Source organism: Pelecanus crispus, chromosome 1 (genome assembly GCF_030463565.1).
Source record: "Pelecanus crispus isolate bPelCri1 chromosome 1, bPelCri1.pri, whole genome shotgun sequence".
Lineage (NCBI taxonomy): Eukaryota > Metazoa > Chordata > Aves > Pelecaniformes > Pelecanidae > Pelecanus > Pelecanus crispus.
In genome coordinates, this window is record NC_134643.1 from 46,825,565 (window position 1) to 46,851,123 (window position 25,559).

The 25,559-nt window shown below is 35.8% G+C and overlaps 1 protein-coding gene across 1 annotated transcript in view; it reads left to right on the top strand.

Moving 5' to 3' along the window:
* METTL25 (methyltransferase like 25) overlaps window positions 1-25,559 on the top strand; it is a gene marked incomplete at its 5' end in the record, with an annotated part of 63,308 nt that overhangs the window by 15,125 nt on the left and 22,624 nt on the right. The window contains 3 exons of the mRNA XM_075728115.1: window positions 4,572-5,204; window positions 8,076-8,220; window positions 24,888-24,982. Coding sequence (XP_075584230.1) covers window positions 4,572-5,204; window positions 8,076-8,220; window positions 24,888-24,982 — 873 coding nt within the window. The remainder of the gene's footprint in view (window positions 1-4,571; window positions 5,205-8,075; window positions 8,221-24,887; window positions 24,983-25,559) is intronic.

Below are 25,559 nucleotides of genomic sequence, written 5' to 3' on the forward strand. Positions count from 1 at the left end.
TTTCTGTAAGCTTTTTCAGTGTTAAACTTTCTGTTAGATTCCTCTGTTGCAGTAAGGCTAAATTTTTAAGTGTCTGGGTTAACTGAGTTGTTTTAAATCATTTTAATCTCTATAATGCTAGTAACTGGCTAATGTAGCTTCATCCTCACTTTAAACTGTAGTTGGCTAGTGGCTCTGGACACTGCATTTGATTCCTTTCCACATCTGAGCTGCACTCGCTTTCTGTGCAAGAGGCTGTAAGTGTTAATGGAGACTAATTTCCTCCAGCCTAATATTCATTCCACAAAGCTTTGTGGAGAACAAACTATATTTGTTTAAAACCAAAGATTAATAAGGTATCTGCCCAGATCTTACGCTGAACATATTCCCTCTGAGTTTTTTTTTTCCCCCTAAGTAAATATGTCTGAGTACAGTTTAAAATTAATGTATCGGATGTGGGTAAGGGGGAAGAGACAGCTGCATTTGGGCAGGCCAAGTCTGTGTACTATGATCTATGGTATATCTTGTCCCCCATATTGTGCCTGGCCTTTGTCATGGGAGAGTGCTAGTTGGCGTGCTTCGTACCTGCCCCAGGGGGGTTGCTAAAAATTAATGGTGTGGCCAGTCGTGTGCTGGGGGGTAGAGTACATGGCCATGCTCTGTTCAGTTTAGTGGTAGAGACGGAACTGCAGCGTCCCGAGTTGCTGCCGCTACCGCCATAGACCGAAGGGCAGGCCCCAAAACTTGGATTCAGCTGTGAGTTGCTGAAGCTAAACTTTGATTAGGAAGTTATTTGGCTCAGACTGAGTTTAATTTAGATAATGTAAATGATGCAGTACTCTTTGACAGGTTTGGGTCAGACCTGTGGCATCCTTGGAAACAGAAATCAAAACTCTGAATCCTGACCATCTGTTTTGTGAGGAACAACGGACGAAGGCGAAGTTTTAGTCAGTCTTCTCCTTACAGCTGGGATTACCAAGTAAATAGAGAGCTGCAATTAAGGCCAAATATTACTGGATGAGACACAATCAATCTGTGAGCATCTGTGATCGCTTACAGCGATGGAAAGCAGTCTCTCCAGCAGCTCTTTCAAGAGCCAGCCACGGTGACATGTGTGGGTGCCCTCAACAGCCCTAAAGTGGATGTGCTCTGTAAAGAACAGAAATACAGTAGCAGCAGATTTGTGAAAGTAATTTCTTCTATCATTAGCATGTTTTTTCTTCCTTACCTTTTGCTTCCGGCAAGTGTTAGTTGTTCAAGTGTTGAAGACTTTCACGTACTGAAAAAGCTGTAGGAGAGTGTGGTTTGCTTATAATGCATAATAATCCTGCGTTTGCTGGAAGGTGGTGTTTCATATAGCATTTTCATTTAGATTTTAAATAGTTCCTGTGAGATTCGGGAATGAAAGGAAAGGAGAACCCATATTCGGAGAGTAAAAAAGTAGAGCCACCTTAATGACCTAAGTCCCGGTGTAGCTGGTTACTAATAAAATCTCAAACCAATCGTTATTAAGTATCTGTCAATGTGCTGCAATTTCATGCAGGGATTATGCACTTTTATCAGATGGCTTGGAGTATCTTTAGACAAAGGATTATTTTCTGTTTGTTTTTTGAAAAAAATGTAACATTTAATGAAAAATATTATTGCAGTATATCACTGAATATGAAATGCTGACTGCTCTGTATTAACTTTTTTCCATTGTAGTCATACACTGTAACAAAATTTATTTGCGCAAAGTTACAAATCCCTAATATATGAAAAGAGCTTTCCAGTTACATTTAAAAAAAAAAAAAGAAAGCCTTCTCAGATATTAAAAAAGCGACTCCTTTTGTTTTGGTTACCTTTCAACTTAAAAAAATACAGGAATTGTAAAGTTTTAGGAGAGTTTTTTCCTTATTGATTTTTTTCTATCCTTCTTGCAAAACAAAATATATGCAACATTTAATTAAAAAATCTAGAGCTATGAAAACACAACACATGTTTTACAACAGCACATGTCCTCAGGGTGTTTCTTTCAGATATTACAGATCAATGACGGCTTGAAAAATGCCCTCCATTTCACCTCCATACCCATGATGTATAATGGGTGGTAGAGGATATTACTCTCTTGTGGTATTTTATAATGTAGTATAATAACTAGTAAAATGAGAATAAAAGCAAAAATTTTATTACTCCTGTAATCACTTTTAGGTTAATGATTTGAATTAAAACATTAAAGTAAACTAGCTGAAGGGTTTTTTTCAGTTGCATACTGCCCCTTTTAAGCATTGTTCCTGTTGTACAAGTGGAACTTTATTTTATAAAGAAGTTTTTGATTAAACTCTGAAAAGAAGCCAGAGATGATTCTTCTCTATTTAAATGCACATTTGTTTTCTTTAATGTATTTGTGAAAGTTTTCCTTGGAAATTGCAGGATGTGCAGCAACAGTTGCAATGTGTAATGTAAGTATGATATAATTCTGCATTCGGCATCCATTAAATTTGTGATTTGGTGCTGGGAAATGTTGGAATGCTTCTGGAAACTACGTTCTTGATTGCACTGTGCCAGAAACTGTATTTAAACATAGTACCCAACTCACTATGGACAAGACCTTTGCAGTTCATTATATCATGGAAATTTAATTTTAATAGTTCATGCTTGGCAGGTATACTATGGGTTGCTGATTACCTTTCCTTATGTAATCAAGGGAAGGTAAAACAGGGATTAATTTAATGCCATCTATTTGTTTAGTGCAAGATCATTATCTGGTTATTTTTAGTCAGATTTTCCTTTTGTTTTAAAACTATTCTCCCAGTGCTAATTTAACAATGTATTACTGTTTTCTTTTTACTTGGGAACAACTAAAAAACCCTTACCCAAACAGCAGTTTGTATTTACAGCCACTAGAGGTCACACGTAGGAGTTAGGAATAATTCACTATGTGAGTCTTGTGTCCAAATGCTGCCTTTCACAGAAAGAATTAAAAACTTTGTAGAAGTGGAGGTGTGCATATTCTGCATAGTAGTAATATCTGATACATAAAATAGTGGGTAAAATTATTCCTTGAACGCTTTTCTTTCCTTCACCTTTAAATAATCTAGGAGAATATTGGTGATAAATGTGACAAATAAATGACATTTTCAAAAAGTATGCTTAGATTATATCAATTCTATTTCACTAAATCCACTCCTATACTTATTTAATTCAAGAAATTTGAGGATTGTGGCATACCTAGATGGCAAATACGCAGCAATATATTACATGACAAGAGAAAGCCATGTGCAGCCTGGGTAAACAATTTTTACCTAATAGTGTGTATTCTCCACTGTTTTATGTAATATCTTTAGTGACATTGGTTGAAATTTTTCTTTCTAATTTCATGGCTGTACAAATAGTACAAATCTTCCTTAGAATAAGAAATAAATCTTTCATTTCAGTAAGAGTATTGCTGTATTGAGTATTCTTACCTGGTAAAAAACTATGCAGTTGAGTTTAAGATGGATCCATGTAGTGTATGCTGCTATTTGGACTTACAAATATCAGTGTAAGCTTTCTTATGAATGTGTGACAGACCAAGAACAGGACATAGATGCTCTTGAATCAAACACTTTCAGGAACATCTGCAAAGGAGTCAATACAATTTTTGGTACCTACCTGAAAAGAACTGAACATTATCATTTTCTTTCCTTAGGGAAATGTCACTCTGCTTATTCTTATAGAATATTTTGTTAGATATTTATTATATATTTAATTAAATTAAATTAAAACACACATGATAGAAAACTGTGATTATGTACTTAAAGGTTTTAGGTTACCCTTGTTTCTGCTGCTACTCTGTATAGTGTTTTCATTCCTGTGTTACATCAGTCACTGAACTAGAACATGCTATCAGCTATGAGACAAACTAAACTGGCAGCTTGGTATCCCTTCTATTCACTCCTTCCTCCAGAACAGGCAGCGGAAAGCACATGTGACATATGAGCCCCTTTGTTTTATTACAAAAGTATCCTCCTGTTAATCAAAGCTGTATGGATCATTTTCACAGAATGGGAAAGCGGTATAAATAAATATTCTGACATAAAAGGGGGTGTCAGTGTCACCTGTCTTTAGGTCAAATCTGAAGTGGCGAAGTTAGGCACCGAATCTGAAGATGCTTGTTTTTGTACACCTGGTGGTAGTAGACTCCTCAGTATGGGAGCTAGGTGCCTAAGGCTAAATACTGTGGATGCTTTCTTTGCTAACTCTACATCCTGACGCAGTTTAGCAAGGGCAGGTGGTGGTAGTGGTGGTTTATGGTTATTTTCTTTAGCAGAAGGAAGTTCTGTGTCAAATATACTGAAAGTCTTTCCCAGAAGAGTCAGGACATGTGCATTGCATAAGCATTGCAGTGTCTGTTTTCTGGAGCAAATCAGTTAAGACTTAATTCTGTGTTTTAAAGTCAGAAGGTGGATCAACAAAGCAAAAGAACTAAGTGTATTAGGAGGGATGATACTGATAAGGTACCTATTAAATCTATGCTTAAATTTTTAGGGAATTATTTTGCATTTGATTGAAATGTGTCTTGTTGCTCACTAATACAGCAAATTTTATATTCTTTTTTCCCCATTATCTAGGTGATTGATATAGGTTCTGGAAAAGGCTACCTGAGTTCATTTTTGTCCATGCAATATAACTTAAAAGTTTATGGAATTGACTCCTCAAACACCAACACTGATGGTGCTCATGAAAGGAACAGAAAATTGAAGAAACACTGGAGAGCATATCAGAGTCGAGGAAGAGCAAACCTCAAAAGCCAGCGGTTGGAAAAGGCAAATGACAGGCCAGTGGAAAGTGAAATTAAATGTAAAGCAATCAATGAAAAGCCCTTAAATAATGGCAGTGGTCTTCAAAGTCGGGACCAAGTGACTATCCAAGATTCAGTTCCTGCTTCTGGTTTCACAGAAATGGCTACATCTGAAACCAGCAAACACACTGAAGTTGATTTGGTGGCTCAGACACAGTCTCATGAGAGCAAACTTTCTGAAGAGGTTCTTAATATTCTGAATGTTCTGCCTGCTGATGCTGTAGAAGCTTTTTCTTCATCTCAGTGTAACTGTGGGGAACTCTGTGAAGAGGAAAAGGCGCAAAGAAAAATGGCATCTCTCAAGGCTAAAGCGAGCAAGTCGAGTGAATCAAACCTGTATTTTCCATTGACATCTTGCATCACTGCAGAAACCGAACTCAGTGACATCATAACAGATCTGGAGGTTATTTTACTAATATTTGAAGTAGATTGTCCATTGTCTTTATTTTGCCATTTTTGTATGAGTGCTGTCAGTGGTGTAAATGAATATTCTGGCCCAATAATGTTTTTCAGCCAGTTAGCAGAAGTATGTCTAGCAGGTACAGATTGTTTATTTTAATATATATGTTGGGATTGTTTTGAATATGTAAAGCAGCCTTTAGAATGTATAGGGTAGATAATAATCAGCTGCCAAAGTTAACAGCATACATATTAGCACATTCAGGTATTTTACAATTGTGGTTATAGATAACATCTAATTATTATGAAAAGAGTTATATTTACCAGGTAGATGGATATATTAAGCACTGGAATTTCAATTTTTCTGAAATTTCTTATTTTTTAAGTTTTGTATTTTTGTAATTTCAATTACACTTTGAAGACATAGGAGAATTTATTGTGTGTAGTACTCCACATAAAGAGTTTGTAAATAACCCTGTTTGCAAATAATGTTTTTATATTTTGACTTTTCAGAGTTACTTTAAGTTCATTTAGTAATTTACCAGCTGGCGGGGATTGTGTCTACACAAACAAGCCCAAGCTCAGCTGCCCAGAGACAGTGATGCAAGTCTAGAAGCTGTATGGCTGCTTAGTTCCTATACCTGAGCTAACATACATTGATTGGGTAGACACATTCAGTCTTTTATGGAAAAGTAAAACCTTGTCTGTGTTCAGTAGCAACTGAACTATCATATTCAGGGGTGTGACTCATCTCTGATTCAAGACCATAGGTTTGTGCTGATGGCCCTATAACTTGAGCTAATAAATCCCAAATGAGTATCTGAGAATATGTGGAGCAAACTCATGTCTGTCTGCAAAAGACACCCTGAGCAGCAGGGTTTGTTGATGAAGCATATGCCTTTACATTTGCACAGTTAGATTTTGTATCCTCTTAGCACGTAATTTGTATGATGTAAAAGGTAGAAGAAATCCTGTATCACTGCCTTTCTTTATTAAAAAAAAATTACTGTCAGAAGAGGTAAAAGCTTCACTGTATTAAAAAATAGTAATAACCAAACTGCACATTATGTGCGATGAACGTGTGTAATTAAAAAACTTTAAAATGTGCAAACATTTACATGTTTCTAAAGTATTTTGAGGATTTTTAGAAATAAAATATTTTTTAGAAATAGGTTTACAAATGTTTACAATTATTTATTGTAACCATAACTGGGGGTTTTTTTTCTCAAATTTTCCTAAGCTGAGTACAAAGGGAGAATGGGTAAAAGTAGTATTTACTGATTTATACTGTCAATTCTGAAATTAATCTACTGATGAAATATGGGTAGAGGAATGCATGTTTGTATATAGCCCAGGACTAATATTGGGATACCAAATTTTGCTACATTTAAGCCAACAGTCCAGAAAGTACTTTCAGTTACACCCAGGCAACCTCACTGAAGTCACTGATGGTCCCAAAGTGTACCTGACCCAGACAGACTGGCCTTGTATTGTTCAGAAGTTTTGAGCATTGTAATGTGTTTCCTCTTTCTTGCATGTGGTAGCCATCTTCCACTAGCTTTCTTCGGAAAAAAATCTCTCTAACGTTTCCTGTCCTGGGGTTTAAATGCTGCTCTTGCAAGTGTACATCTTCCCTTAGCTTCCAAACTTTAGTCTTGTTCCACTATTTCTGTAATTGCATGTGGAAAAAAAAATTGTGGAATGGTGAGCTGAAGCTGACTGATAAGAAAAAAGTCTTTAAAAACTGAGCTGGACTGAAACTGAACTTTTGCCACCTAAAAATTTTGGATCCTAAGACAAGGAGAGGGCAAGCACAGAGAAGCAGCACAAAGTGGAAGGTGAGAAGGGGGACAGGAGGAATCAAAAAAACAGGAAAGGGGAGGTTTTACTGTTTTGAACATACATATACTATATAGTACAGGTGGGTGAGAAGATCAGATATAGAGCAGCAGAAATAGATGTGCATATAAAGTCAGAATGATTGTAGAAAGGTATCCCAGTTGAATGTCTCTGGCCTAATTTCTTGTTGATAACCTTGTTAATAAATAAGGCTGAAATTCAAAGCAAGACCATGTTTACCACACGGATTCCAGCTAATAATGCTGGAAGGGAAATATCTTGTTATGAATGGTGAGAAGAGGGATAATTTGGATGGAGAAATAGAGGGAAAAGGGAAATTGAGGAAAAAGGAAAGCAGGAAATAGAATGGGCAGAAGAACAGAGCATCTGAAGCTGAAGTTCTTTGTGCTGTGGAAGAAAATGCCCATTTGTTTTTGAATAGTAGTAGGCACACTGCAAAACTGCGGCAGTACTACAGTTTTGGAAATAACAAAGCCTCCTCTTTGCATTACATCTATATTTAGGAAGTGGTTTTGATTTCAGTGACTTAAAGTAGCAGAAATGCCACAGATAGATCCAGCCAGATTTACAGCAGTAAGTAAGAAAAGGAAGTAGCAGTGGTAGGAATAACACTAGGAAAGACAAGAGAAAATGGCCATGTGTCCAGTCATCACGTAGATGTTCCTTTCCATGCAGGTAAACCAGCTGCTGTTCATAGCCTTGAACTTCTGCTTCCTTATTACCGGTGAAAGTAGAGTGGAGAGATGCGTAGTTTCTTACCTGAACAAAGCAATGAGCAGTCTGTCTCTCCACGAAGGCCATGAACTGTGTTTTCTTAGCACTGAAGAGCTTTTATTATGCATTGAAAAATTATAGAACAGAACAGCAGGAGTCCTCATGGAGTTGTATATTTAAACCTTACAGCTCGATAACCATTTGCAGCATGTTTGGGTTTTGGAGTTTGTTGTTGTTATTCATGCTCTTTCAGTTGAAGAGGGAGATGCTTTATTGCTGTTTTTTTTCTTTTTCTTCTTAGGACTGTATGATGGTGGGTCTACATACATGTGGCGATCTTGCTGCAAATACACTACGAATTTTTACTGCCAAGCCTGAAATCAAAGCAGTTTGCAGTGTAGGCTGCTGCTACCATCTGTTGTCAGAACAGTTTGAAAACCAAGAAGGTAATTCTTCTGAGCTTAACTTGTGGCTGCCAGTTTGCATGTTGAGAGTATTATACCTTTTAATTAAAAACGTCCTTGTGTGTGTTCCTTTCCAGTGGCTTATTTAGTACTGGTTTTAATTACATTATGTGGGTCATTCACTCCTGGATGCCTGTAGCTTTTCTGTTATGCCAATATTCCTAATATTCTTACTGAAATTAGGGACATTAATGCAGAATGTTTTTATGTGGTTATGAATACAGCTGGTTTTATTCCATTACTTCGCTTGTAAAATGTGGAGGCTTTTTTAGTCGAATATGTTTTCATCCTTTTGAAATATTTTGTACCAGATTTTGCCCTTGGCTGTCTGCATGCAACATCCATTTATGTTGAGTTGTACATACACGACTATGAGCAGAATTAAGTCCTTGTAATGTAAGTTATTAGTCAAAAAAACACTCATCCGAGTGCTGTGCTCTCGGGCATTGCCAGTTTAGAACATTATGGAACAGTACATATGTAACAGTTTTTCTTGGGGAGACAACCTGAAAATGACTTGGGGATTCACACTATAGGCAAATTTTCCTTCAAATGTGGGTTTTTTCATTTTGATAGAAAGTTGGTATCTTTACTTGAAAGGTAAATTCTGCATAATGAAAAACATTAAGAAGCTGGCTTTCTTGAGACAAGTGGTATGTAGCTGAGCTGTCTAAATGACCGTCTGCCAAAATCCTAGAATCTGATCATCATATCAACCAAATTGAGAGCGGGGTGGATTGGCAAAGTTTATTTCAGCTCTTTCAGAGAACTTCATGGATAGAAAGGCAGGTGGAATCCAGCTGCTGCTCTTTAACAGTTGGCTGCTCAGGCAGCTCAGGCACAGCTCCAGACTGACCACGACACATGCTAGCTCTTGCTTGCTTTAATGATCTTTTCATGTTGTTTTTATCTTGCTCTGCAACAATTTTAAGAGATTTTGTAATGTATTAGTTTCAGTTATTTCACAATACTTCAGATCACCCCAAAAACAAAGAAAAAGAAAATACAATCAGAATTTCTAACTTACAGAAATGCGATTAGTAAAAAACATATAATTTCTTTTACATCAGAGTTTTAAAAAACTATGAACTTTTCAGGCACTTGTCATTAAGTTTGTGTGTCTGAAGCATTTCTTTGTTTCTTATGATTGCAAAGAGGAGACAACTTCCTGTTCTAGCTGTAGGATTACTTTTTCCAGATCCGTGCATAAGGCTTTACTAAATTATTGTTACCCAGACAGCACCAAAGGATCAGGTGTGATAACCTATTCTAAGTTCAAACAAACAGATGTACATGCACGGTGGTAAAAGATACTGCAGTTTCATAGAAGTATGGAAATTAAGCCAAATTGCATGTTGGAATTCCTAGCTGTTTGATTTTTCTCGGCTTGAAGGATAAAAATTGTTCTTAAAGAAGAACTCCTAGGCAGAATAAAAGGAAATTACAGTATTCTTTTTTGGGGAAAGAACACATAAGTAAAAAAAATTGATTTTTTTTTTTTTTTTAATTTTACTATGAGGGTACATATTCTAAAATCTATATTGCTGTTGTATTCCCCTGGAAAAGTCATCTACTATATGGCTTGTTTGTAAATGTGCAGTGGGGGGGTCAGAGCACAAGGACTGACAATGTCGAAGAGCTAAAATTTCTTCAAAGGGAAAATGGAAAAGAATTAGAACTGTAGCTTGTGTCTACACTTCCTGTGAATGGATTTTGAACTGACAAAGCAATCTAGAGGATGCTAGAGGACTCTGTAGCTAATCAGATGGTATGGATCCAACAATTCACTTGTGCAAGAAGTAAACTAATTGCTCATGCAGCTGTCTGAAGGAAGTGAATTTTGGTACTGCTTCCAAAATAGACCAAATCATAAAATTGTGATGAAATAGTTTAACTTGAAAGTGGCTTCTGGAGGTCATCTGGTCCAGATCATGGTGTAAGGTGGGGCCAACTTAGATCAGGTTGTTCAGGGCCTTGTCCAGTCATGTTTTAAGTATCTCCAAGGGCCATGATTCAGCAGCCCATTCCAATGTTTGCCCTCACCATGAAGTTTTTTCCCTCGTATCTATTCAGAATTTGCAGCTGTTGTGCATTATCTATTGTCTTTTCATTGTGCACCTCCAAGAAGAGTCCAGGTTAATCTTTTCTGTTCCCTTTCCTTTAGGTAGTCAAAGACAGCAGTTAGAACCCTCCTCGACCTTCTCTGCAGCCCTGTAGTTCTCTTGCCACCACTGAATTCGTTCCATTAAGTGAGTGTGGTGGGCTGGAGAGCTCAAAGCAGCACTCTAGATACTCTCACAAGTGCTAAAAAAGGGGAATAATCACATCCCTTAACCTGCAGGCTTCACTGCAGAGTCCTATAGATTTTCTACCCACCTTAGAGTCCATCTGTGTGAGTCATATCTTTCAAATTTGTCGATAAAGATACTAAGGAAACCTTGCTGAAAGCCTCGCTAAAGTCAAGGTGAACTATGACTATGGTCTCCCCTAGCTCGTGGAGCCAGTCACTGCATTTGTTTGTCAGTTCCTGCCAGCTATTTTCAATCTCCTTCTTCTTCATGGGCCTGGGCATGGTTTCCAGGAAAATTTGCTCCATAACCTTATTGAGAACTGAGGTTAGACTGAAGATGGGTGTGATGTTTGCCTTTTTCCTACCGTCAGGAACTTCCCTTGATGGGCACGACCTTTCGGAGATGATAGAGTGTGGCCTTTGTGTGACACCAGCCAGTTGCCTCAGCTTCCTGAAATGCATCCCATCTGGTCACATGCACTTGTGTATTTCCAGTTTGCTTGTGTGGTCGCTAAGCCAATGTCATCTCTACTGTAGGTAGTCCTTCACTTGCCCAGGCTCTGACACTAAGCTCAGGAAAGCTACTGGCTAATCTAGGCATCAACCAGAGATTGTGGAGACCTGTAGAAGCCTTATGTGGAGAGACTAGTTTGAGTATTAGGAACCAGGCTTAGAGCTAGATCTCTGCAGTGATGGACAGAAGATCTTCCTAAGAAGCAGAGAGAATTGGGCAGAATTTGCTGCAATATGGGGAATTGGTTACTTGATTTAAATCATCCCAGTAAGCAAGGGCTTGCCTGCGTGGATAAGTGGGAAGTTCTGTTATATAGCATTTCACACTAATTTTATCTTGACTTAGTAGCTTTGAGGCTTCTCTGTTTTAATAATGTCATTGCTCTATTTTATATTTATATTATTTTTTTCCCAGTTTAAAAGCTTTTTTATCTTCTTAAGAACAACACTGAGGCAAGTCCACCTCTAAGCTCCTTCCCCAAAAGCAGCACATTTTCCATCTTTGCTGCTTCTTTTTCTTTAATGTAAATCATAGAATCATATAGAATCATAGAATGCTTTGGGTTGGAAGGGACCTTGAGAGATCATCGAGCCCAACCCCCCTGCAGTAAGCAGGGACTGAACCTGTGAACTTGGCATTATTAGCACCATGTTCTAACCAACTGAGCTGCAGTTGGTTGTTCTCATAAGCCTAGTTGAAGCAGATGTGCCAGCCCACAAAAAAGCTGCTGTGTACTGGCAGTTGCCATAACTTGAGATGGCTAGGCTGTATGTTGTTTGGCAGTTAAGTTTTATTTAATATCAAGATCAGTTTTGTTTGAGGCCAGTGAAAAATTGCTTTTTCACTTCATATTAACTAGAATTAACTGATATTCATGGGAAGAAATTTTACCTGTTTTGATGCCTAACATAGTGTTTATAAGTCTGAGGTGGTGAATTGACAAAATATCAACAAATGTTACTATGCTATTTTTGTCAGGCTATTGAATCACCTTGGTTATCACAGGTTTGTTTTTTTTGTCTCTGAGGAGCTGACTACAAGGAATAATGCCTTACATTTCTCATATTTTCAAAAAATAGTAAATGTATTGCAAGATTGCCTGATTCAGTTTGCTATCGGACACTCTGTGAATACTTTGGGAGCATTTCTGATGAAAGTAGGTGCCAGTAGTCAGTCTTGAATATTGCAATCAGTATACAGTGTCCTTCTATGTGTCTATAAATAAGCTAATCTGGAAATGTTTGTAAGGGCACCACATTTCCAATTATGCTGGAAATAATTTTGAAGTCTTAAGATCATGAAAACCTTTGTTTTGATTTATTAGTAACTACAACAGTGAAGAGGTGCTGTGTATTATCGAGTTTCAATTAATTTTAAAAAATTGAAGCCAGTGACTTTTAACACCTGTCTTTAAATTTCACTGCTGTTACAGGCAGTACCAAATACTAAATTTCAGTTAATAAGGAATATTATGACAGCTCTTGGAAAATTCTAAGTAGTTTTACTTTGGCTTTCTCTAAGGAGAAATGGCTGTTTATACAGAGATTCTTCTATGGATAAAATGCACTTAGCCATTAGTATAATTGATTCCTTTGGGGTTTTTCTTCACTGTTACTGCATCAGATAGTCAATTACAGAAGAGTAGTAAGGATTTTACTATTTATTAGAGACTTTGTACATAAACCTATTTACATAGCCATTGTGGCAGTTTTTCTGGAAAAAAATCAGTTTGCTAATGATTTTTAGGTTAAAACAAATTCTGTGCCTCTGTTCAGGAGCTATTCTTAGGATTTTGGGGAGCTGTTTTATCTTACATTCAGCAAATACATTTCTGGGGCAATGTACCACCTGGACTATGATTATCCTTTAATAGACAGTATTTGCAAATTTAAGATATTTTAAAAAATACTTGACTTTCCTTAAAAAGGAGTTTATATGTTTCTGTATTCTAATTCTCTTCTTTCCATCCTTCATACCAAACACATCAGTACCAGTCTAGAAACCAGTGAAATTCTTCAATATGATATCCTCTGTTTTGAGGACAAAACACATGAGCGTGGCTATTGCTAAGGAGCTACTTATAAATAAGGAGTTCGTAATTTGAAATAAGACATAGGTGTAGTTGTATAGGTAGTTTCAATGATAGATATCTGATAGAAACCCTTTTTGAGGGTAGCTTGAGTACTGCAAAGTGTGAACTCCAGCTTTTGTAATGATTTCCAGTGTCAAGTCACTGCTCTAGGAAGAAGAAGATATATGCTGGGCAGAGGAGTTCTAGAGCCATCCTGGAAACTGTGAAGAGTAACTTGTCGATAAGGCACTCTGGAAGAAGTCAGCAAACCTTTTTTCAGAAGAGTAAGAGCCTTGGACTCTCAAGTTACATAAATATAAACTTGGACTACACTTGTTATGCTCTAACTTTTAAAAGCTAGTGAACATAATTAAGGGAACCGACAGGGATGCAAAGGGTAGTCAAAATTCACATACAGAATTTTATCAGATTTGTGAAAACTGAAAAGGCCTTGAATAAGGTGGATTCAGCGGACAAAAACTTCAAAACCGAATTATCTAAAGGATTCCTTACACAACATAATGGCTTCATATCACTCTGTTCCACTGAAATATGGAAGGACTAGTCACTGTTTTAGAAGTATTAGAGTACAGATGATTAATGTGTTGCCTAGGTATATTTTCAAAGATATTCCACAGCCAATGTCTTTAAATAGCTATCACTGATACCATGGCAACACAGGAAAACACTTCCAAGCAAAGATCAAAAAGCTTGATTTCCGTTCCAAGGCATCTTTAGATATTGCTGTACAGGGCACATTTCCATGAATTTGTGACAGGGCTAACTAGTCACTAAAACCCAGATGTTTTCTATCAAAACTGATCCTGAAAAAAATACAAAACTTGAAAAAATATTAACTAGGTAAGTTTTACAGACATTAAATGACAGCATTACCTATTTAAGTTATTAAAGTATTTTTCATGAATAAATGTAGCAAAAATATATTAAAACCTGAAACTATATAATTTTGTGTGTGTACACGGTAAGAGTTTATAATTGAGAAAGCCAAGGTTTCTATAATGCACAGTAACTAAAGCATAGCCTAGGTTTGGGTTTTGAAAATTACTTCGATGACAACTGATTCTGTTTCCTGAAATGGAAGAACATTTTTCTTTGCCCCTGCTCCCCCCAGCAAAATGCCATTTAGTGATGCGTTTTTTAGGAAAAATACAAACCCAAGGAACTTTGAAGTCTTTGGCAAAGGAACATTTAGTCTTTCCCATGAAGGAAGAAGGCAATTTAAGTAGTTCCTCTACTTTCTTTGGAATCCTAGAAGTAGACTGAGATACTACTATGTCATGGAAGATAGATGCCATGGAAGACCTAAACCAGGTTGAGTTATTTGTGTTTCAGTATTGCCTTGACTGAGTTTGGCAGTGTATACAGAGATGAAATAGGCTGTGTGTGAAGGATGTTGATGAGGGTAATAAAGATTACTTTCCACTGAAAAAGCTCAGGGGAAGGAAAAATGACATTTAATTCCATTTACTTACAATCTCAGAAGATGCTATCGAGAATTTTATATCATTGTTTGGAATTACTTACTCATCTTAAATAATCTTTACTCCATAATTACCCTGTCTTTGTCCTAGAACTGGAAAATGCATGCAAGATTTTGGTATCACTTTGTAATATGAATCCTCAAGGATTTCAGAATCACTAAAGATAAATAATTGTCCCTTGGTTATGATCCAAGCTTAACACTTCTGAATACAGATTTGTTGTAATCTCGTTAATATTAATAGAGTTTATTAAAAGCATGAAGAAGTTGAGTGACGTAATTTCCATGTTATCTTCATGATTGAAACACACTATGGAACAGATCTTTGATTAGTTTAAGTTGGCATATATCCACTGGGATAATTCCAACTTTAAAATAAGCACCAAACTTTCATCATATTCATGATGTTATATTAGAAACATCTTTAGCTGAGTTTTTCAAGATTCTTAAATACTTGAAATACCTGAGAATTTTGCAAACTTCTTTCTGTCTCCAATTCTACAAATAATGAATATCTGTAATTCTTTGCTTTGCTGTCAAAGCACAATTTCGTATGTTCATGAATTAGCTTGCTTTCACACTCTGTCTGCTACATTGGTAGGCCTAAGAGTATAGGTTGAATGTCTACATTGCTTATATCACATTCTGAAGCCTTTTTTGACAGATGTGGGATCAATATATGAAAGAAGACTAATTCATTTTTATATAAAATAATATTTTGATAACAAAATAGAATGAAGATACAAAATAAACAGCCTGGCTTCAGCCTCCATAACAGAGACATGGAAATCATGCAACTTATTAACATCAAAGGTTCCTCTATTCCAATATCTGGCCTTCTATAGAGGCCAACAGCAGGCATGTATAGAAGAGTGTAAAATCATAGTGAGTACATAGCAATGCTTCCTCCAAATACCCTCTCATACTTCCAGCATGTTTTGGGTCATGAGCTTCTTGGAACAAAGTGATATATTTGCATTAACTAGGCGTTGATGGATGTTTATTCCTTGAATCCTTTGGATTACTTTTGAACATATGTAAACTTTTAGCATCTATAGCATGCTACAGTAAGAAATCAACTGCTTGTTGTACAAAGAAGCATTTCCTTTTGATTGTTTTAGGGCCGCTGACTGCATGTTTCTCTTTTATACCCCTTAAATTTGGGTGTAAAAGTCAGTACACATCTGTCCCTATTTATTTTCTCCATCCCATTCTGATTTTACAGATTTTTCATTCCCCCATTATCGCTTTAATTTTTCGTATTACTTGCTCCTGTTATTAAAATGTTCCTTATTTGAGACAATCCTGTTTCTCTTCTCTGCACCTTTTTGGGTGGTATTACTTGTTATCAGAGGTGAGAAAAACAAATCCAAACACAGTATTCAAGATTCAGGTGCAGCATGGATTTATATAGTAGCATAATAGTGTTTTCTGTGTTTTTTCCTTAATAATTTCTAATAATTTTTTTTTCCTCTTCTTAGTACTGGGCTGATCTTTTCATCGAACTGTTAGCTCTCAGTTCAAAGCCATTCATTGTATGTTTAAAGTTAATATTTTTCCCAATTTTAATCACTTTCATCTACATTGAATTTTATATGCCATTTCATCTCTAATTTTTATTAGAAATGGCTCTATTTTTTATTATGCTTAAGATCATCCGCAAACTTTTTCCTACTCTTCATTAACTTTTCCAGATCATTTATGAATTTGATCAACAACCTGTTCCAGCACAAGTCTCCTTAGGCCTCTGCTGGTGAGCTCTGTCCTCTGTGAAAAATTGTATTTTATTCCCATCCTTTGTTTCTGTCAATTACTTACTCATAGGAATACTTTGTATCTTGTTCTGTGTTATGATAGTTTCACTAATGGTCTTGTTGAATGCCATTTGGAAATCCACTCTATCTTTCTTGTCAAAGTGTTATGTGAAGCCTTCAAAAAAAATTCCAATACGTTTGTGCGATAGGACTTCCCTTTAAGAAAGTCACGTTGACTCTTCCCAAATATGTTATATTTGCACATATATCCTGTGACTATATTCTTTAAAATACTTTCTCTCCATATAAATGTGAGGCTTCCTGTTTGGAAGCTCCCTCAACCTTCACTTGAGCTCTTCATAAGCATTAATGTTACATTACCTGCTTTTCTGATCTCTAGAACCAAAGAGAAGAGCCAAATCAAGAAGTTGCACACTGCAGTTTGGCAATTTCATCCTGGTTTTAGTTTTTGGATGGATGCCATATGGCCTTGGCAATTTTTTGATGTTTACAACTTCTGTTTTTCTATAACTTCTAGGGATCCTTCAGTTTTAGATATGTCTTCTGATGAGTTCTTTCTGTGAAGCAGGACTGTGGCTTAAGAACTGCATTTAGCTTTTCTTCCATGCTTTGTTTCCTTGAGCAATCCTGTATAGCTTTATCACAATTGTTGTCCTATAACTACTATCTATTTATAAGAAATTCTGTAGACATTCAGCTATCTGCAAAAGGCCAGAGAGATTTGAGACTAAAGTTAAAGAAAAATTGCGGTCTATACAAATTATTATCAAAAGAACATACAGAATTATTTTTTATTTTTATAACCATTGAAAGAAAAATGTTTTGTTTGCCTGTGACAATTACACTACTCACCTAAGAAAGTAATCTGTTAATAACCTTTTTTTCTTCTGTCACCGTGCAGAACACAGTTAAATAGCTTGTGCTCTCTCAAGGAGATTCAGAATAATTCCCTAACAATTTCATGCTCTGAAATGGAGTCAGAATATTTAGAACATAATAAAAATTACATAGCTGAGAAGAAAAAAAAAACCTTCATTTTTTTCATAATGACTGTTGTTGAGATCAAGTGCAAATAGACTAATTATACTGCGAGCAGAAGTAATACTAAAGATATAAATCCATGGTAAGCAAGGTTACTTTCCTGTTTGGGTGGTAGTATTTATAGCATTGTCGAGTCACAATGTCGCTGTGTATTTTCTACTGGTCTGAACAGGGTAATTCCTTCCCGGACTCCTGTAAGAATAGAGTCTGTACATAGTGACAGCCTTTGTTTGTCAAGAGCAAAGAGCTTATGGTATGTGAACTAATGCCTGTTTCTCCAGCAGTCATTAAGGACTCTAACATGAATTCTCTGGAAACAAAATATCATTAAAATGACAAACTACACATGTTTAATATACCACTTATTTCAGTAGCGTCTGCAGGAATGTAATAATAGTCTTTTGAAAAACTAAAGTATCAAATAGTTGTCTATTTACCTTTTTTGAAACAGAAAAAAATGGATTGTTTCAACATAGAATCTCTTACATTGTGCATTTTACACCAAACTAGGCAAATAAACACATTGCCATATTTGACAAGGGAGAACAAATACAAAAAATCTTTCAAACTGAAATAAGAAAAAGAGAAAGCTTCCTTTTGAAAGCAAATGCCATTTTCAAATACAGAGCTTCAGAAAACTTTTTTCTGTCTTGAAATATAGTTTCTGTGAAGTCATTTCATATATCTTCCACAGTTTTAGTGACTATGATTGATTTTTATAAGGATATTGCCTTTTTACACATCTTTGTAGCATAATGTCAACATAAATATACAATTGTACATGTTCTGATCCTTCAGTCTACAACATGTAAGTAAGGCTAAACAATTTGTAGTATTTGAATGACTTCAGCAGGGTTCCTTTTAAGCATAGTATTCTGCACTGACTATTGCAATTTCAGGGCCTTGGTGAGAAAAATCTAATGTACAGTGTGACCTTTGAGTGTTAATTCCAACTTGGAAATTACAGGCTTTGTCGTGCAGAAGACTTCTGATGTATTGCAATAATGGTGTATCCACTCCTGCAGTTCTTACATAGGCATATCTCATGTTTGTTACAGAAGACCTATTTCCATTAAGACAAGACATAAATATGCCTGCTAATGACGACTGGGATGAGGAGAGTTAGAAGTAGGAGGTATAAAATATAGTTCTAGTAATGTTACTGGTTACATTAAAAGATATATAAGGATAGCTACATATTGTGTCTATGCATATGTTATACCTCTTTCTCCTACTTTGCAAATGGGATTTGTCTGATTTAGGATATAAATTCTTTTACTTTTTAAAATTTGTGTCATGCCTTGCTAAGTGAGTGCTATGAGATGTCCAGTAGTATGAAAAGGCAGTAATTGGCTTCAGTGGGAGTTTTCTCTAAGTGAAAGAGGTAGACAAGTCTGGTGTATAAAACAGCCTTTGCCAGTGTTGAAATTCATCTCCCTTTTGTTTGGAGTTTATTAAAAGCAACTGCAGAATATCCCATTGTCCAGTCTAAGAAAATAAATTTTGATACATAAGAAAATTGAGAAAAATATTTGATCACTGTATAAAGAACTTATATAAAAATACTCTTCCTTTAGCTTATACCTTTTCAGAGCAGTTTATGGATTTTGTATCCTATAATTCCATTTTATTTTTGCACTAAAGAGAGTTTATACATTTACCATGTTTACCAGTAAAGATGAGATTTTTTCCAGGTGATTTAACTTAAAAATTAGGGGTCATTTTCCTTTCCAGTTAATACGGTTGTAATTAGCACTTTGCAAAAATGTAAAATTTTTAATATTATATTTACAATTTTGAGTACCAGAATCTAATGTTCTTTTTACTTGTAAATATTTTGGTTTGTGCATTTGGAAAATTACTACTGTCTTTTGACTCATCATATAAGTGGAAATGGCATAGTAGTTCATACACTATATATAAGCCATATTTATTTCTTATTCACTGAGTGTTTGAGTTGGAGTTTCATGTTTCTGTTGCTGATTCTTAATATGACTATTGCTAACTTCCTAGAATTAGGTAATAGGTTTTAATACAACGTTAGCAAAGAATTTATTTTAATTTCCTGTCACAGCTACTGACCTCAATTTTTATGGCAGTCCCTGGGTTTGTTGGTAGTACTAGAATGAACTCTCTTTTCTCCTGGGAGATGAGGCTTCTTCTTCTATGAGCTCCTTTTGAGCCTGAGCTTGTCAGCTCCATCCTTACTCTGGTCCTCTGATTTGTCTAAATTGTAAGTCATTCAAGGCCTTCCAAGAGTCTAGAAGAATGGGGGTCCCTCCCTACCTTACTGTGGCCCCTACTGAAATACCAGTACTGATACAAAACTGTCAGCAACCATTTATTCATCTCTCACTTGTTGTTGCCCTTCTAGGCTTCCTTTTAGTTTTGAGTAATAGATACAAAAATTCCTTTGTCTACAACGGACATTTTAATAAGAATATTTTTAAAGAATCTGATTAATTGAAAAAAAAGGAGAAAAAAAAATTAAAGAGAAGAAGGGACATGGATTTATAAGGCCATTTACAGTTCTCAAGTGTGCCCTGCTTTTGTTGCTTTGTCTTTAGTTTTACACTTCTAGGAATGCTGGCTATATTCTTTGGAAGAAGGAAGGCTCTAGTTAGACAGAAGGAGATCATCCCAAGGCTTTTTAGATCACAGCTTTTCATAAGGGTAAAGATGCTATTTCACCATTTACCATACACTGTTAAGGACGCACTGATTTTCTAACAACTTCAAATACTGAAATAGGAATGGTGGGACAGAGGATAATTAGGAATGAGGGGAAAGGGAATAATTTAGTCCTATTTATTACAGCTTTTTTTTCCTCTTGACCATCAATATTTCAGGAACTACCCAAGCAAGGACACGATCCCTATGGTTGTTACCTCTCAAGTATTGCTCTTTGAATTAAATAGCTGAAGAGCAGATCTTAGTGCCAGCCTTGGGGATTCAGCCATGTACAGGTTTTAGGTGCCATGTTATGTTACCCTTATCCACTTGTCTTTGTTGAGAATCCCAAAGCATTGTTGGCCAACAAGTATATGATTAATACGGAGATTTTTCAATGTCCTTGGCAGTCCTTGTACAATTACCTCGCGCTGACAGCTGTGACTGATCTTCAGTCATTTATTATGCTTTTTCTGTACAATTGGTGCTCCTTTTATTATTGCCTTGAGTATTCTCTAGCTGCCCAGGAGTGGTTCAAAATGGAGCCTTCCCATAGTCTTCTGTTTCTTTTATTTTCATCTTTCTTTTTTTTGTCTTTCATGATCACAGAAAGAGATCATAGATACTCAAGTGCAGTGGATGTGAAGTACAAAAATGCAACTGAAGTTAATTAATAAATATCTGAACTCCAGGTTTCTCATGCTTTGAAATTGAGAAAATGGAAAAAAAAAATCAAGAAAACCTTCAAAAAACAGCTCCATGAATCAGTGGGAATTAAACATCTTAAAAACCTAAATCATACACTGAAGTAGAAAGGCAAAGTAGGGACTTACAATTCATAACTGTAGCGTAATTTAGAAATTGGGGGTGCAGACTGTGAGGATGGACAAAGATGAGACACTAAGACATCAGGAAGGAATCAGCTGAAATAGATGCTAGTATCAAAATAATAGCAAATGAGTAGGAGATGTGACTGTTTTAATGTAATTAAAGATAAGAAAATATAAAAAGGAAATCGAAGTTCTCTTTGGAGTACTTCTACATTAACTACATTAATCCTTTCATCTTACTTCTACTGCTGGATATTTTTTCTGTAACTACCAAAAAAGGAAGCATAAATAAAAAATATTCAGTGTTCTGTATTTTCGAAATCCTGTTTCCTAGCTACACTTAACAGTTTTGTTAGTTAAGCAACTCTTTTAAAAAATTCCTTTGAAACACTGCTGAAGCCAGTAAGAGTCTTAATGGATTTGTGGATAGGATGGTAACAACAATAAGGCTCACCTGAAACTTTTCTCTGTATCCAAAGAGAATTAAATCATGATGAGGGAAGTTATAACCAATCTAATTATAAGTATGTAGTTGTGATTTATACTTTTTTACTACTCAGTGTAATATTTTCAGTGTACCAGATGTCCGTATGTATTGCCTTTTTTTTCATCTGGAAGTTAAATAGAAAGGGAGAAAATCCTTTACAAAGTTCAAAATAGTACAGGTACTCCAAATGGCATATGTTGCTACTGTTGCAGTATTACAAAAATTACACAAAATGGAGGTCTAATTCCTCTACAAAACTTAAGAGCAATTTACTGAAGTTCTTACAAAAATGTCTAAATAATTAGAGGACAAGAAATAACATACGACTTCCAGAACTAAGTTAAGAAATAAGAACTTCATTCTGACAACACATTAAAAAGCAATAGTTGTATTGGGTTCCCAGAAGAAGTCGAAAGGTAATCTGACATACTTTATAGAAAATTTAGTCTTGTTCAGTTGATGATAAAAGTATGAGACTTTACATTTACTCAAATTTAAAATGTTTTCCCGATATAGACCTGAGGCTTTGTATTCTGCTTTGCTAGACAGCATGGAGTGAAAAATTCTATGAATATTTTTCAGTTGTGGCTGGCATCAGGATGTATTTGCACTTGTTTCCCAAAGTGTTAATCTCCTCCACAGGATTTCAAGTACATAATAAAGCAAAGTCAAGACAGCTTCTCCATATAGCATTTCTGTCTGTTAGAGGAGTGAGAAATTAGCTGCTGAAGTTAGTCAGTCAGTCATGAGACATCTCTGTGGTCAAGAGAAGAGTTAGTAAATCTATTGAGGAATTGCTTAAAGTATGCAAATATATAAAAGGATTCTCCCACCTATGTTTTGAGATCCATAAAGTTCCCTTGTTTTTCAAAAGAGATGAAAAAAATTGTAATGGAAAAAGTGGTGAAAATTTGGAAAGTTCCTATTAAAATCTTTTTCTAGGAGAGGAGATGTAATGGCTACCAGAAAAATGTTCTTTACTGTGAAAAAAGAATGGTAAGGACAGGTTTAGTTTGTTTAAACAACTCTTCCATGGAAGTATGAATGTTACTAAACTCAGTCAGAGGGAAATAATAGGAATTTGTTCTGTGGCTAATGGCTGGAATTGCTCTTTTCTGTTTTATTCATCATTATATGTTTCTGTGTAATCTGTGCTTTATCTTACCCTGCTATGTGTAACTGGGTGATTTTGATGAGTAGGTTTCCTCACTTCAATGAGATGTATCCCATTTATGGGGGCAGTGAAAACTAACAGCAAGTATCTTCAAGCTACCTTGATCAGTATTTTATCTGTGCAGGCTTCCAGTGAACCATCCTGTTCCACAAAGGTGAATTAGGATACAACTTTTCATGTTGTTCATGATGCTGCTTTAACTCTATCATGTTTTCTATGTTCACATAGAAACAGCTGCTGTGTTGTCAGATAAAAGCACAATATGATAGTGAGCTATATCATATTAAGTATATCTGAAAATAGTTGCAGGCAGTAGCAGATTTTCCACGGTTTTAAAATGTAACTGATAAATATATGAACTTTATAGCAATATATTCATCCTACAAATTTATTTGTTTTTAATCAGCAGTGTGCTTGAGAGTGAATGGGATATGGAAAAATAAATAGAACTCAAGGCAATATTGTAGATATGTGGTCAACTTTGGATATACACAAAAAATTCTAAGTTAGAGCATCAGTTTCCCTCTCTTTTTCTCCTACTGCACAGTTTCAAGAATTTAAACGAAAATGATGCTTTGCCTGATTACCTTTGTCAAAGGTGTCATAAATTCTTCAGAATTATGCATGAGTACGGTGCACTAATATTGAGATTGTAGCTCAGTGGGTAGCAACTTTAACTTGCATGGATGATTAGTTTGCCTGGAGGACAGGTTGTAAATTAGAACGGGTAACTTGAAAAGATCAATGATTTCATCCTGCTAACTTGGTTTGCAAATTTTTATTTTGAAGTATTTTAACATATGTATTAGAAAGACTTATTAGTGTGAGTCATACAATAGGAACCATGGCAGTCATTGTTTCCTTTGCAAAAAATGCATTTAATAAGCTCTTATTACCATCCCTGTAGCAGAAATACTCAGTTTTATTCCATGTACTCAATAATTAGACTTGAAGTTAATTAATGTTTTATGTCTTGTCATGAGGCACTTAGAAATTCTGAGTACATTCCTAGTGCTGAAGCCAGTTGCAATCTGCTTTGTCAAATTTCATCTTTATTTCTCAAGGAACTTTCTTTCTCCTTATGTTAATTATCCAGAACTAACCTCCTTTTTGTAAATCGTGGTCCTCAAACCAGTAGGCATTTCCTAAAATTTCTGTAGCATTTCTCACGGCTAAAAAGAGAGCAAAGTGTGAGATTACCTGTTTGCTGCTACTCTCTAAAGATCGGCAAAGACCGGGGACTACTGCTAGAAAACCGAGGGCTTTTGCTGTGGGAAGGAGGGTCGTATCCTTTATGGTTTCCTATTTCCCTTTTTTCTTTGCTTAACTTTAACAAAATGAATTCTACTTCTGTGTTTGTATCCCAGACTTTTGGTAAATTTGAGGAGTCGTATTTCTGCTGTCCTTTTTTTAACCCTGTTACATTGATTTATCTTTAAATATGCCTGAGTCATCTTTCTATGCTAAAAAGCCAGGATCCTAGCCAATTTGTGGGTTTTTTTTAAAGAAAGTAGTAATTCTTATTCAGCATTCTAAAAAATCAGCTGACAAATGTGCTAATGAAAATTCAAAACATTGTAGATTTCATCTACATTTAAAAGTGGGTATTATGAACATCTATAAAGTAATGCCCGTACTTTAGTTTTCCCACATTTGCATGAGTGTTAAACATGAAGAACTGTGTTGTTATTCAAAATATTAATGATACTGAAACAAACTGAGCACAGATTGTGATGCAAATGCTTCTTGGTGTTATGAAGAAACAGCAAGAGCCTCTGCAGCTGCTCTTTTCTGGAAAACAAACATTCTGCCTCGCAGCAAAGCGCAGGCCTTCAGAACTGAAATAAACACATACACATTGTTCTGTGTGATGTTTAAAAGATATTTATGATAGAAGAACCCAATGAGAAGCAATACTGAAATCCTGTGACACTGAACGATTGCCCAGCTTACATCTTGTGACTCATGGCATGGCAAGGAGTGCCGTGAGTATTTGCAAACTCTTCTCTTGTCCCTAGGAATATTTTTTCAGTGGACTTTCATAAAAGACATTCGATTAAAATTGTTTTTGAAAACGTGAAATTATCAGAAATTCAGCATAAAACAAAAACATCTGTTATGCAGAAAATATGTTTTTTATAACACTACCATGGGTTTTGGTACTGGACTAGAACAGTTAAGCGTTTCTGCTACCATCAACTACTGTTCAGCTTGCTCAATACATTATGTATTCTGTAAGTAAGAGAAAAATAGCCCATGAAAGCTGTGCCTATTTTTTTTTTTCTCCATTTTGCAGATTGCCCAGAGGAAGCGTGGGGATTTCCCATGTGTCAGTACTTGAAGGACAAGGGCTGGTGCTGTGGTCGCAATGCTAGAATGTCAGCATGCTTGGTATGATTCCACTTCTTTTCTTTTTCCTACTGAGAGCTTTATCCAGATGTTTTAGGATTCATTGTTTTTGGCTTCTAATCCTAGAGCCATGACTTTAATCCAAGACTCTACAGAATAACATCATTAATGTTGTAAGCATGATGAATTATATCTAAAAAAAATAGTATTGACCTTCCAGCTTTTTATATTTTATACTTGCTGAAGGCATGAAAAGATGAGTATTGACAGAAATGTATTTTAAGAGTGGACAGAAAGGCCAAACCTTTGTTGAAACCTAAACAAGGTAACCCCTCAGGGTAATAGTTCCTGGCCAAGGACTTAGAAGGGAACAAGGTAATTGTAGAAGGATTGCAATCAGTAACTCTCCCAACGCCTTCATGATTCATAATATTGAATGTTCTGACTGTTTAAAACCTAAACAAACCTGCCTATTCCAAAAACTAGAAGAGCTCTAAAATCCATGTGGCTTCAGAGATTGGAAACATCTTTTTAACATTGCACCAAGAGATGAAGTGTTTTTAAAGACCTAACCTCATCAGGACAGGATGATGAACTGTTGTCTAATTTGAAAAAACAG